Source organism: Camelina sativa, chromosome 14 (genome assembly GCF_000633955.1).
Source record: "Camelina sativa cultivar DH55 chromosome 14, Cs, whole genome shotgun sequence".
In the NCBI taxonomy this organism is placed as follows: Eukaryota; Viridiplantae; Streptophyta; class Magnoliopsida; order Brassicales; family Brassicaceae; genus Camelina; species Camelina sativa.
Genome location: NC_025698.1, coordinates 24,319,190 through 24,331,838, shown reverse-complemented (window position 1 = coordinate 24,331,838; position 12,649 = coordinate 24,319,190). Strand labels below are relative to the sequence as shown.

Here is a 12,649-nt window from a genome sequence, read left to right as displayed (position 1 = left end):
TACACTATATATGGCTGGAAAGTTTTGACAAAAGAATATGATTAGAAACTAGAGAGCATAGAAGAAACAAAATAAGGTGGTTAAATTTAGTCGAATACAATACTTCTTCAACTCATGCTTTTAGATTTGAATGTAAACTACATATATATATATATATACTATAGATCGATTTTATTAATTTCTGTCTCATGATCACATTCCATCACGTAATCTATACTACTTTATTCGAGAAATAGGTCGTATGTGGTAACTTGGCAGACCATTTACCATGAAATATCATCATCATTGTCTAGAAGTAGTCACACAGAAGAAGAAAAAGAGATATTTGATAACATCGTACAACTACATTTCTTGGTTCTCATGTTAAAGTCCAAAAGCTTACAGCAAATGTGGAAATATTTGATCTTAACTTGTTAACAGAAACTGCTAAGAATTAGGTCTGGACTTTGCTCGACTTTCAGGACTGAAGATCAGCCTAGAGAAATCTACACTATATATGGCTGGAATCTCTCCAGGTACGCAAGCGGATATACGATCAACATTCCCTTTTGAGGTTGGCACGCTTCCGGTTCGTTACCTTAGGCTACCGCTCCTCACCAAAGCAATGTCCAGGAATGACTATCAGCCTCTCATAGCGAAAATACGACAACGAATAAGCTCTTGGACGGGTCGGTTCTTGTCTTATGGAGGTCGGCTGCAACTCATCAAATCGGTTCTTACCAGTATCACCTACTTCTGGTTCTCTGCCTTTCGGCTGCCAAGTAGTTGTCTGAAGGAGAGTGATAAATTATGCTCAGCTTTTTTATGGAGTGGTCCTGATTTACAAACGCACAATGCAAAAGTTGCTTGGGACGTCGTCTGTTTGCATTACTGTGAAGGGGGTCTTGGCTTGCCACCTTTGAAGGAGGTTAACACCGTTTGTGGACTTAAGCTTATCTGGAGATTACTCTCTACAAACTCGCTATGGAGCCAGTGGGTGCATACCTACCTAATTCATCAAACTTCTTTATGGGATATTGGTTGATCAACCCTCCAGGGGTCTTGGATGTGGCGTAAATTGCTCAAGTTGAGGGACCTAGCTAAGCAGTTTCACTGCAAAGACATCAAAAATGGCAAATCTACTTCATTTTGGTACGACAGTTGGTCTCCAATGAGACGGTTGCATGATACTTTTGGCAATCAAGGTTTCATTGATCTTGGGATATCCAAACATGAAACTGTTGAATTTGCTATGTTACACCATCGAGCTCGGCAACATATAGTGGACACTTTAAACGAAGTGGAGAAGCAGATCACTGCTGTCAAAGCTAAGCGCAAACCTAATATAGCTGATGTACATATGTGGAGGCACACATATGGACCTAAGAAAAAATTCTCCACTCGAGACACCTAGCTCCAACTGCGCATGGAAAAACCTGTGCAAAACTAGACAAAAGGGGTGTGGTTTCCTCTAGCAACTCCAAAATTCGCGTTTCTGACATGGCTTGGGATGCTCAACCGGCTCTCCACAGGTGATCGAATGTTGAACTGGAATCAGACGGTTGACACATCTTACTCTCTCTGTTCAGTATCTTTGGAAACAAAATCCCATCTATTTTTCCAATGCCCCTACTCGCAACAGATTTGGAGTAAGCTCACCTCTGGCTTCCTTGGGGTGCACTCCCCCGTTTGTTACTGCAATGCTCACTTCAGGTAGCACTCCACTCCATTTGGCAAGAACGAAATAACCGCAGGCACGGTGAATCCCCTGTTTCTGCCACTCGACTGCATCAACAAATTGATAGAACCATTCGAAACAAGCTTCTACTCATCCAAGGCTCAGGAAATCGTCTGTACGAAGAGGTTCTCCTCCTCTGGTCCACCACTAGAACCTAAAAGTTTTGTATGCTTTCCTATAAAGTTTTATAAAACTAGTTTACACTTGTTGTAAAGAGAAAACGGTTTTTTTGATGAATAAAATTTTACATTCGTTCAAAAAAAAAATAACAAAAAAACAAACCACACCACGGGGAAAAAAAGATACATTGGTTCTCTCTTATATAACACACATCTGATCCAGCGGTCAAGTTGTTTACAAATTACAACACTAAAAACTCCCTAGGCTTTCGATATAATGTTGGTGACCTCTTGCTGGGCTTTATTTCTGCAAACTTACGGTGGGCTTTAAGGCCTTGTAAAAAACTTTTGGTTTGTTTTTAGATTTTTAATACAGGAGCCTTTAATATATCACACTCTTGGGAAAAACAAAAGAAAAAATATATTTGGTCGTCGGAAGCCATGGCTTCTCTTCTCAATCTCAGGCCAACTCCTCCAGTACTCTCTTCTAATCCACCTCATAAGCTCACTCACTCTCCTCTTCACACCTATATCTCTTTCCCGTTCAAAATATCAAATACACATAATCAATTTCTCAATTTATGTCGTTCGTCATCAACACCACCACCTTCACAGCAAAAGGCCTCACAGAGGAAGAGAACAAGGTACAGGAAACAGTACCCAGGAGAAAACATTGGGATAACTGGGGAAATGAGATTCGTATCCATGCGGTTACGCAATGCTAGTGGAAAAAAATTGCATCTTTCTGGTGTTAATACTGAAAACGAAGAAGAACACGAAGAAGAAGACGATGATGATGATGATGTAAAGGGAGAGACTTGGAGGCCAAGCCAAGAGGGATTTCTTAAGTACTTAGTTGATAGCAAGCTTGTCTTCGATACTATTGAACGAATTGTAGACGAATCTGAGAATGTTTCTTGTAAGAAAAACTCTCTCTCTTTTGGCCCTGATACCTAATTTCAATTTCAAGAGTTGATTACTGTGGACGGCTTTGTGAGTAGGTGATGTTTATGGGTTTTGGCAAATACTTACTTCAGAACAGGATTATGGTTTCACTTTCAACAGGCTTAGGCATGGTATATAAATATGATTATATGGACAGTTATGTCTAGTTACGGTATTGATTTGGGCTTATGGTTTATGATTATGATTTTCATTTGTTAATGATTTGCGTTTAGGATCTGTATCTTTTTTTTATTTGGGCTAGATTTTGACCTAATTTCAGTTTCAAGAGTTGAAACTTGCAATTGTCTGAGGCTTGGTAGATTGTGTGGAAAGTTTTTTATTTTATTTGATGATGTGATTTGGGTTTATGTGTGTGGGAAAACGTGCAGATGCTTACTTCAGGAGAACAGGATTAGAGAGATGTGAAAGTCTTGAGAAGGATCTACAATGGTTTAGAGGACAAGATTTGGTTATTCCAGAACCAAGTAACACAGGAGTTTCTTATGCAAAGTATTTAAAAGAACTAGCAGGAGAAAGTGCACCTTTGTTTCTTTCTCATTTCTACAGTATCTACTTTTCACACATTGCTGGTGGTCAAGTTATTGTAAACAAGGTTAGTTTCTTTGATAAGTCTTCATGGAGTAACAGAGAAGAGTTTTTTTAACTGGATAAGGTCATATCTAGCATATTTAATTGTAACAGCTAGTTTGATAGAGTTAAAGATAAGAAATATAAGTTGGATATATTACTAGAGAGTTCGGGTTAAGGGGATTTTTGCAGGGTATGAGAGAGTTGCGATAAGCATGAGAATGACAATGGTGGAATCTGAGAAGATTTCTTCTCTTCTTCATTGGGACTAACTTATAATCACACAAGTATATCAAATAGTACCATCGTAAAGACACCTTGAAATCCTAAATCCATTAGTTTGTTGAAGAACTTGTTAACCGACTAATTAGTTAGGGGAAAACAGTCAGTCAGGCTAACGTGGTCTCAATAGCTGAACTATGTTTTGTCTTTATTTTCAAGATGTATCATAACTGGACGTTCTATATATTTTGTTGGTTATGTTGCATAAACAAATGGAAACATGTTCTGGTTCTTACTTTTGTCAATATCGCATGATTTAGATCTGTCATAATTGCATGGTCACCCTTCTCTATATGCGCAGTTTTCAAATGTAAATGATCAATTGATTCATTTAAGGTATCTGAGAAGCTTCTGGAAGGAAAGATGATGGAGTTCAATAGGTGGGAAGGGGATGCACAAGACTTACTTAAAGGCGTCCGTGAGAAACTTAACGTGCTTGGGGAGGTGAGACTGTCAACTAAAATTTTAATTCTTCATTCCTTCAATTGCTAAAAAAACCAAGGTTCTCTCAATGCTTTTTGATCTTATGTCTGACGTGATGCGTTTGGGAAATGAAGCACTGGACTCGGGACGAGAAAAACAAATGCTTGAAGGAAACAGCAAAGGCATTTAAGTATATGGGGCAGATAATTCGCTTGATGATCTTGTGAAATTCTTGGTTTTAAAGCTACCAGACCTGTGTTCACGATGGTAGTCTAGAATCATTTCAAAAACTTTCATTTGTCAGATTGTCTAATACACCGAAATTCAAATCTCCCCTGGAGATTGCATTGCTCCACTTGGCTTACCGCAGGCATTCTCCCTAATTCATGACAGTGCTAAAATTGAAGCTGATGAACACCAGCTTTGGGTTCTTTGTTGGTCGAAGTCAGCAGTAAAGAAAAATTACCAAATTGCTGTGCGTAAAAATGTAGCCAAAGGTTGTGTCCTTCGTCTGGTAATTCTTGATGAAATATTGTTGTTCTTTAGTTTTAAATATTTGAATTTGGGGGTTCTGAACACTTATCATTGGTTCTACTTCTCTGAATAATACATTAAACTAGAAATCACTGACGATGGCTATTTTCTTGTCTTAAAATTTAATTTGGTTCAAAAAAATACCCAAATTTAATTTGGTTGGGGTGTATATGGGACCTGGTGCAAATGCATACGAGGTTTTGTCTTTTGTGCTACCAAGTTCCACAAATGATGGCAGCTTATCCTTGACCATTTCCGTCCAATCTGAACACTCACTGTTTGAGAATTTTTTGTACGAGATATGAAAGAGAAAAGCCACCATCGGAGTATAACTCCTCTTCTTCAATGGTGGTTGATGAGTTAAGTTGCAACTAATAACAGTGAGCATGTCGCTCACTTAATTTTTTTTTTGTTTGTTTTGACGTGCAGAAGTTTGTTTTGACATGTTTTGCAAATTCCTATAATCTAATTATGTCAAAGTTATGCATTAACGAGATGGTGACAAAAAAAAAAGTAAAAAGGAAATACTTACCAAAATAAAAGAAAATAATTTAAAAGTAAAAAGAAAATATTTACCTATCATCACCGTAAAGGAATATATGATATGTTTATTATATAAATATGTATATTAAGTTGTATTCCATATCAAATCAAAACCTTAAGTATGATAGAAAATCATGAACAACAAAAAGACAAATAGAAACCATGCAATATCAGAAAACCTTGCCAGCAAAAGAAAACGGGATATGATGAGTGATAATCAGATTGCTATGATCGAAAAGACATTTGCAGATGAACCTCATATACGGTTGGATTTAACTATGCTTCATATATAGGTAGACAAACTAAATCAATGTCTAAGTATAATATTTATATAATGCTACATATATATCTTAGACTACTTCCATCTATTTGACTATTTTCACATCTATGAATAATAGACATTGTATTATTTTAAAATTTTCATTGATTTTTACTGTCTAGCATAGTTTACCAAAATACATGGTTCCCAAATTATAACTTCGCAACTTAGATGATGGTAAGGACTTTTATTCTATTTGTCTTATACAATTTTGAATGACGACGTACTATCAGTATTTGTTTTATTCCTTCTTTTTAATATTTTAATTTAATTATGTTGTAGCATTTTTAGATTTTAGTTATATTATTTAGTTAACTTTTTTTATATAAGAAATTCATGATATTTTAAAATAAAATTTTTATATTATTTTGAGTTTATTTTTTATTTTATTTTTCATTTAAAAATATTTAAGATCTTTATTTATTTATTCCTTTCAAAATAAATATTTTAAATTTCTTATGTTGTAGTATTTTTAGATTTTGTTTTATTTTAGTTTATATTTTATATCTATAAATTATCTAAGACTCATATATCATCGTGGTTATAATTTTTATTTTTCTCAAATTATATTGGGTTGGTCATAAACTCATTGCAAATGTGTAGATATTTTTTCCTCTGTTTTTCATCCAAAATAGTTTTTGAGTAAACAATTTTAGTGGTTAAACAATATGTCACTGCAATTTTAGTGGTGAAAAGAAACAAAAATTGGTGTAATTGGTTTAGAGATACATTTAATAGGTGGTGATAAGAGCATATTTTAACAATAAAATATTTTAGGGTGTAAGAACAGATTATTAGTGGTAAAACACATAGTAATATTTTACGTGGATACTAATAAGATGACGCTTGATCGGTTGATTGCATATAAAACATTTTGTGAATAAGTTGTTGAACATTTTTTAAATTTGACAATAATAATATTGGTAATGGTTAATGTTTGAAAAAAATTTGGTGGTCGATAATTTAGCTTTGGTGACTGTAAGAATTGTAATAATAATTTTAAAATATAAAAATATAAATTAGTGAATTAAAGTAAAAACTTCTCTCTAACTAAAAATATTTCTCTATTTCTTTTCAGAAAATATATTTCACACAAAAAACTACTTATATATTCTAAAAAATTGAATTTTATTAAATTATTTTAAAACCCGTACATCGTGCGGATCCTAATCAAGTCATATGAAATAATAAATTTACGATAAACAAACAAAATTTGGTTCGTCTTCCTTCAAAAACTAAACATAAAATCTATAATGAAATAGAGACATAGCTCTTCAAATGTGGGACTTGAATGAAGAGTCAATGAGATAAGGTCCAAAAAATTTACACAAACAGAACAAAAAAATGTATAGTACACTTAAATAAATCATCATTACTAGGTGAGATGGGGATTGATTATCTGATCAATAGGGGTTCCTATGTGGATTCTGAGGAGCAGAACGAGGAGGGTTTAAAAGAGGTTGAAGTGCCTCACCACGATGCTCATATTTGGTCTGAAATTTGCCTTATATTGCACACAGGGTGCAACCACCGCAGCAAGCTGATCATTATGTCAAATAAAATCAGACTTATGAAATGTTTCAATCGTCATGCATGTAGATGAATGTGGACAGCAATTATCACTTGGTTTCTTTGGCGTTTTGTAAGAAAAGGTAACATCAGGACTGTGGTTTCACTAGTTTGGTTCTAATGTCAGCACTCAGATAAACTAGTCTTCAAAGTTGAAACTTTTATGTTCTTACAAAACAATGAGAGGAAAGCAATTTTGAGATTAATGCCGTGGCAACAGCTCTGGGAGGATAGTCTCCGAGTAGTCTTGCATCAACGCATTGATTCACTTTGTCTTCACTTAGTTTAGGGGTTGCCTGCGACAACACACAATATCTTTAACAATAATTCATTTCTAGGGAACATTCAGAGTCGCAGTAATCAATATACACACACACACAAAACAAAAACAACAGAATTGTGGAAAAATCAATTCCACAAGTAAAGTCAATACTATATCAGAAGATGTAAATTCAAGTTACTATACTCCACAAGTAAACTCAAGTAACACCAACCACTCTAACTAACACTTTCTTTAGAATTGTTCTCTTAGATGTTTGTGTATTACACTACATGTCACTTTCTGAACTGAAACAGACAATGAACTACTACTGCTGTTGATAATTTGTAATCATGGATCACAATTTGATAATTCTGTACTTTCTGATTGGATATGCAAATACGAACTAGGCTACCTTTGTGGGTTTTCATAAAGAGACATCTATGCTCGTATCAATTACAAAGACAGAACGGGGTTAGTATCGATATGTATTAGAGATTAACGGGGAGGGAAATGGATATGATCATGATTAGAAGTCGACTTTGGAGATTAGCTGGAAGTGTCTAAAGTGTCTACCCCCAAGATCATGATATGAGAGGGTTGACAAAGTGAAGATTAGCATTTAACCTCATCCTTTTCATAAATTGCATTTGTATAACTAGTTTGGCATCAGAGTGTTTGTTGTTGTGATCCTTGTTTAATGTCGTAAGTAAACAGTGCCAGTCAAATAAGGTAAGATCGATCCTCTTTTGGGTTTATTTTCAAGACATTCGTTATGGATCCATTGGAGCCTATTAACTTGATTAGGCCTTTGTTTGGTTGGATTAAATCGAAACAAAAAGTCTTGTTACATGAATTGAACATTTTTGATACCATGGTGATCAAAACTTGATTATTACATTCTTTCTATATTATTATTACAAATGGTGAATAAAATACATGATTATGCATATATATATATATGGATAAGTATTATAATCTTATTTAGAATAAACAGAACAGAAGATAGGGAATATCAGTTTCATTTTCATAATTTGGAACCTGAGGATGAGGATGAGGATGATGAATGGTCGAATTTACAAGCCGGACCGGATTTGCAAAGGCCGAAGCGACTGAAATCTGGGCAAATAGCTTGGTTAGGTCTTAATGGTAAGCCTTTGTTATTGAGGGCCAGTCCAGGCTCTATCGGGGTTTTATTCATGGGGTGATGGTATTTGCATTCTTTCAGATCACAGTTTCCTGTTAGAAGATAATTGCCGCATTCAGGTATGCCTGGACGTGTTGGCATTTTTTTGTCAGACATATTTTCTCTTCTCTTATTAGACTTGATATTGTTTGCATATACTTGATTATGTTCTACGTGTATATATATATACATTAGAAGAAGATATCTAGCATTAAATACTCAAATGACATGTTTTGAAGAAATATATCATCATTAACATTTATTGTATTTAGTTATAATTGTAATTGTTTTTTTTAGTGATTAGATTTACCAATAGATATATGCATTTAATTATATAATATTTTTTTTAACTACATGTGACATAAGTCATTATATTTCATGAGTTATAAAGCTTTTTGAGAGAGGATACACCATCATATTTTATAAATTAGATACAGAAGTTATTATGCATACAAAAGTCAATTCTATATAATAATTACAATCTCTAAAAAATAATTATTACAGTTGCATCTTTTTCTAATAATTTTCATTAATTATAATTTTCTGTTTTAATTGTTAAAATATATTAAACAAATTGTTACAACTGTTTAATTAACCATTTTAATTACTTTTTGGTATATATATACCGTTACAACTTTTACCTAATTTAATAAATCATCGAAAACTTTAGATTTGTTTGGTAAATTTATGAAAAGCTACCAAAATATATTTTAGTAATTACCTCTTAATGATAGCTTTTCATAAAAAAATCAATATTTAGTTACTAATATATATTTAATGAATCATTGTATCCAACACTGCAACATTTGATTTACACTACATGAAATAATGGTTTTAATAGCAGTATTTAATAGCGGATTTTTTGGTTCTGCTATAGTTGAATTTCTTAAAAAGTAACATAGTGTTTCCATAATTTGAAACCCTATGGTAGGATGAGCGGGAATACATTTCGATCTGGTGCTTAGATTTTGGTTATATAATTGCATAGTTTAAAGTGAAAACACTATTGTAGGGGAAACCGGGAAAATGAAAATTGCATTGCCACCAAAAATTTTATTAAGTAAAAAAAATGTAAAAAAAACAGAGAAAAAAGAAGTAAAGAATAAAACTAGGTCTTACAGTCGCCACTTCTCTCGTTCTTCTCTTTTTCTTCTCTCTGAAACTCCGCCGAAACCATCTCTGAATTCCAAACTGTTTTTCACTTTGGATCCAATTTGTTTCTATGATCTTTCAGTTTCATTCTTCCACTACAAGAATATTGAGTTTCAGTAGCGTCTGAATATTGAGCTTCAATAGCGTCTGAATATTGAGTTTCATTCTTCCACTACAAGAATGCAGTTAATCTTCGGTCGAATGTAATATTTGATACTTTATGATGTTTATCTGAGTTGAATCGATTATCTTATTATGTGTACTTGAAGTTGTTGTAATGATACTTCATGTCGTGTTCTGTTTGCAGAAACTAGATTCAAGCTTCTTGTTCGGTCGTACCTTGATTTTATTTGTGTAAGATATTATTTCTAGCTTTTTTTGTTTGTCATTTTGTTGTTGGTGTGGTGTATGTGAGTATCTGATCATTAAAGTTTTTATCACAATTGTACGTATAATTGGTGTTGGAGCTTGGGTAGTATTGGTGTAAAATGGACAAGGCATGGGTTTGACTTCCAAGGTATCTGTCTAATTCTGATCTGTTATTTTCATACATGGATTCATTTATAATGTGATTGTAAATTGTGCAATTTAATTAACTTATACATAAATAACCTTGAAACGACCTCACCGGATTCCAACTCCTAAGCAAGGTTCCATGGAAAACATTCTCACCAGAACCCCATAATTCCGACGAGACAACCGGCATCAAAATCGCTTCTTACAAAAACTTCCACCAATATAGGCAGATCCAACTAACCCATGCTCCGCATCCACAAGACACAATCATACAAACGTACTTCAGCTCCCCAAGCACGTATCATAGTCATTCAGCATCCTACTGGAAAACCACTTGACTCCACCTTCCGAGCAAGCTTTGCTTATTCACGTATCACCCAACACCACATTATCTAGTTATTGAGTCGCACAACCAACCATCCCTAACGACCGAGTAACAAGAGAGGTAGGCTGGAATACTTTATTCCGTCCAGCCACGAAAACACTTCTCTGATGAACCCATCTTTTCACCGTCCTAGCTTTAACTTGGTCCTACAAGCACCTTGAACTTGCTCCATAAGCTTATAGAGGTTTCAGCTCAAACCGAGCTCATTGGTTCAACCAACAACACAACTTAACACAATTAAATCCATACAAAAGCTCAATATAAAAACTCGAATAATTCACAAAATAACCGTTGAAATGGCAACTCCGCCATTGGATAAGGAGCCTGTACTATGACGAATCTCTCCACCAAATTTCATATCCATCAGACTAGTTTTGCTCCTCCAAACGACGCCTAGAAAGAACCATCTCAGAACAGTTTCTAGTAATCATACTTAACCCATATTTCACAGTTTCCAGCAATTACTTGGTGAAACAAGGATTTTTCTATCTTAACCTATGAATGAAGGGATGATAACAAACAAACAAACTTAGGCTACGATGATCAAATGTGATGCAAGGTGTTTCAATACCCTTATGATGTTGTAGGTTAAAGGATGTCAATCTATAAAGAGTGTGATATGTAAGTAGTCAAGATGTGATCAATGCATTCAAGTTAAGCTAAATATCAAGTTGATTTGTTTCTAACAACCTAATGACAGAAATGAAATGCAGAAGAATAAAGCAACTTAAGACAGTACTAATGCAGAAAATAAGCTACTAAACAAGTGCTATAAACTATGCTAAGCAAGAGAAAACTACTAACAAATGCAATTGAAACAAAATGGAATGAAACAGAAGATAAACAAGGAAATAAACTGGCGCTCGAGTATGCACTCGGTCGAGTGCATGGTCGAGTATGTGGTCGAGTGGCTGGTCGAGTGGGTGGCCGAGTGATGCGTAACAGAAGAACAAAAGCAAAACAAATAACAGAGATGCAAAATAAACGATGACAAATGATTAAATATGAAAGCAGTAACAAAAAATGAGCAAATAGGTCCTAGAGATGGGGTTAATTGGTTGGTATCAAGCTAAGCTTACCCAGATTGTTTAACAAACTTCACAAAAGCAAATCCTAGACAGTGATCTCAAAAACTTGCTAATCCACTCTCATGGCAATAACAATCAAGTCTAAATACTCCTTGACCTAGTTCTCACTAGCTAAGACATAAATAAACACGCATTAAGATCCAGATTCATTATTTGTCAAAAACCACCCTAGACAACTAATATCTTAGGCTAGCATATTAATCTCCAGTATTAGCATGATCAAGCATCCTAAACATTGGTATGATGCAAGGAAACCTAAGATATATCCTTAACTTCTCAGAACAAAGATAGCATAGAACCCAGCTAACCCATAAAGGATCTATAAACAATCAAGCTTAAACAATCAAGCTTAAACAATCTAGATAAACATACCTCTTTATCAACCTATCCCATCTCTAAGATCCTAAGCCACTAATCAGATCTAAAAATCATAATGAAGAACACAAACCCATAAATTGTTAAAATAGACATGATCAGATAGATAAGAGAGAGATGAACAATTTAATACAAAGAAGTGAAAGCAAATACTCAATAGATTCAAATTTATGAAAATCCTAGAAAAGATAAAAGATGATGCAATAAAGTAAAAAAAGCTAAAAATGGCAAAAACTAGGTTATGAGGTGTCTCTAGGGTCTCCAGGGTCTGACTTTTCGGCCACAAGTGGCAGTACTAGTAAAGAGAGAGAAGCCCTAGTTAGCTAGAGGACAAAACAGAGAGTCGGCTGCAAGTGCTTGACCATGTGCTCGGTCGAGTGCATGGTCGAGTGGTTGGTCTGTCACGTAGCTCGAGTCTTCAGTCTGGGATGATATCTGTTCAGTAAAATCGGGATAACTCTTGACCTACAACTCCGATTGACTTGAAACTACTGGAATTAGAGATTTAACTCAATATCCTACGACTCTGATGAAGGGTGCTCAAGCTGAATCGTAACGGAAGATCTTCATTTGGATCAATCTTTAAGGAGCTCGTTATGAATCCGACCAAGTACTCGACCGTGTGCCTGCTCGAGTAGTATGGTCGAGT

At 34.6% G+C, this 12,649-nt stretch overlaps 2 protein-coding genes across 2 annotated transcripts; one reads left to right on the top strand and one right to left on the bottom strand.

The window, feature by feature from the left end:
• On the top strand, positions 2,245 to 4,656 carry LOC104742325 (probable inactive heme oxygenase 2, chloroplastic). Its single transcript, XM_010463321.2, has 4 exons — positions 2,245 to 2,755; positions 3,171 to 3,394; positions 3,988 to 4,095; positions 4,209 to 4,656. Exons 1-4 carry the CDS (start codon positions 2,278 to 2,280, stop codon positions 4,299 to 4,301), a joined length of 903 nt encoding a protein of 300 aa, XP_010461623.1. The 5' UTR covers positions 2,245 to 2,277; the 3' UTR covers positions 4,302 to 4,656.
• Positions 8,177 to 8,640, bottom strand: LOC104742324 (zinc finger CCCH domain-containing protein 13-like). The gene has a single exon (XM_010463320.2). The coding sequence runs from the start codon at positions 8,599 to 8,601 to the stop codon at positions 8,326 to 8,328; it is 276 nt and encodes a 91-aa protein (XP_010461622.1). The 5' UTR covers positions 8,602 to 8,640; the 3' UTR covers positions 8,177 to 8,325.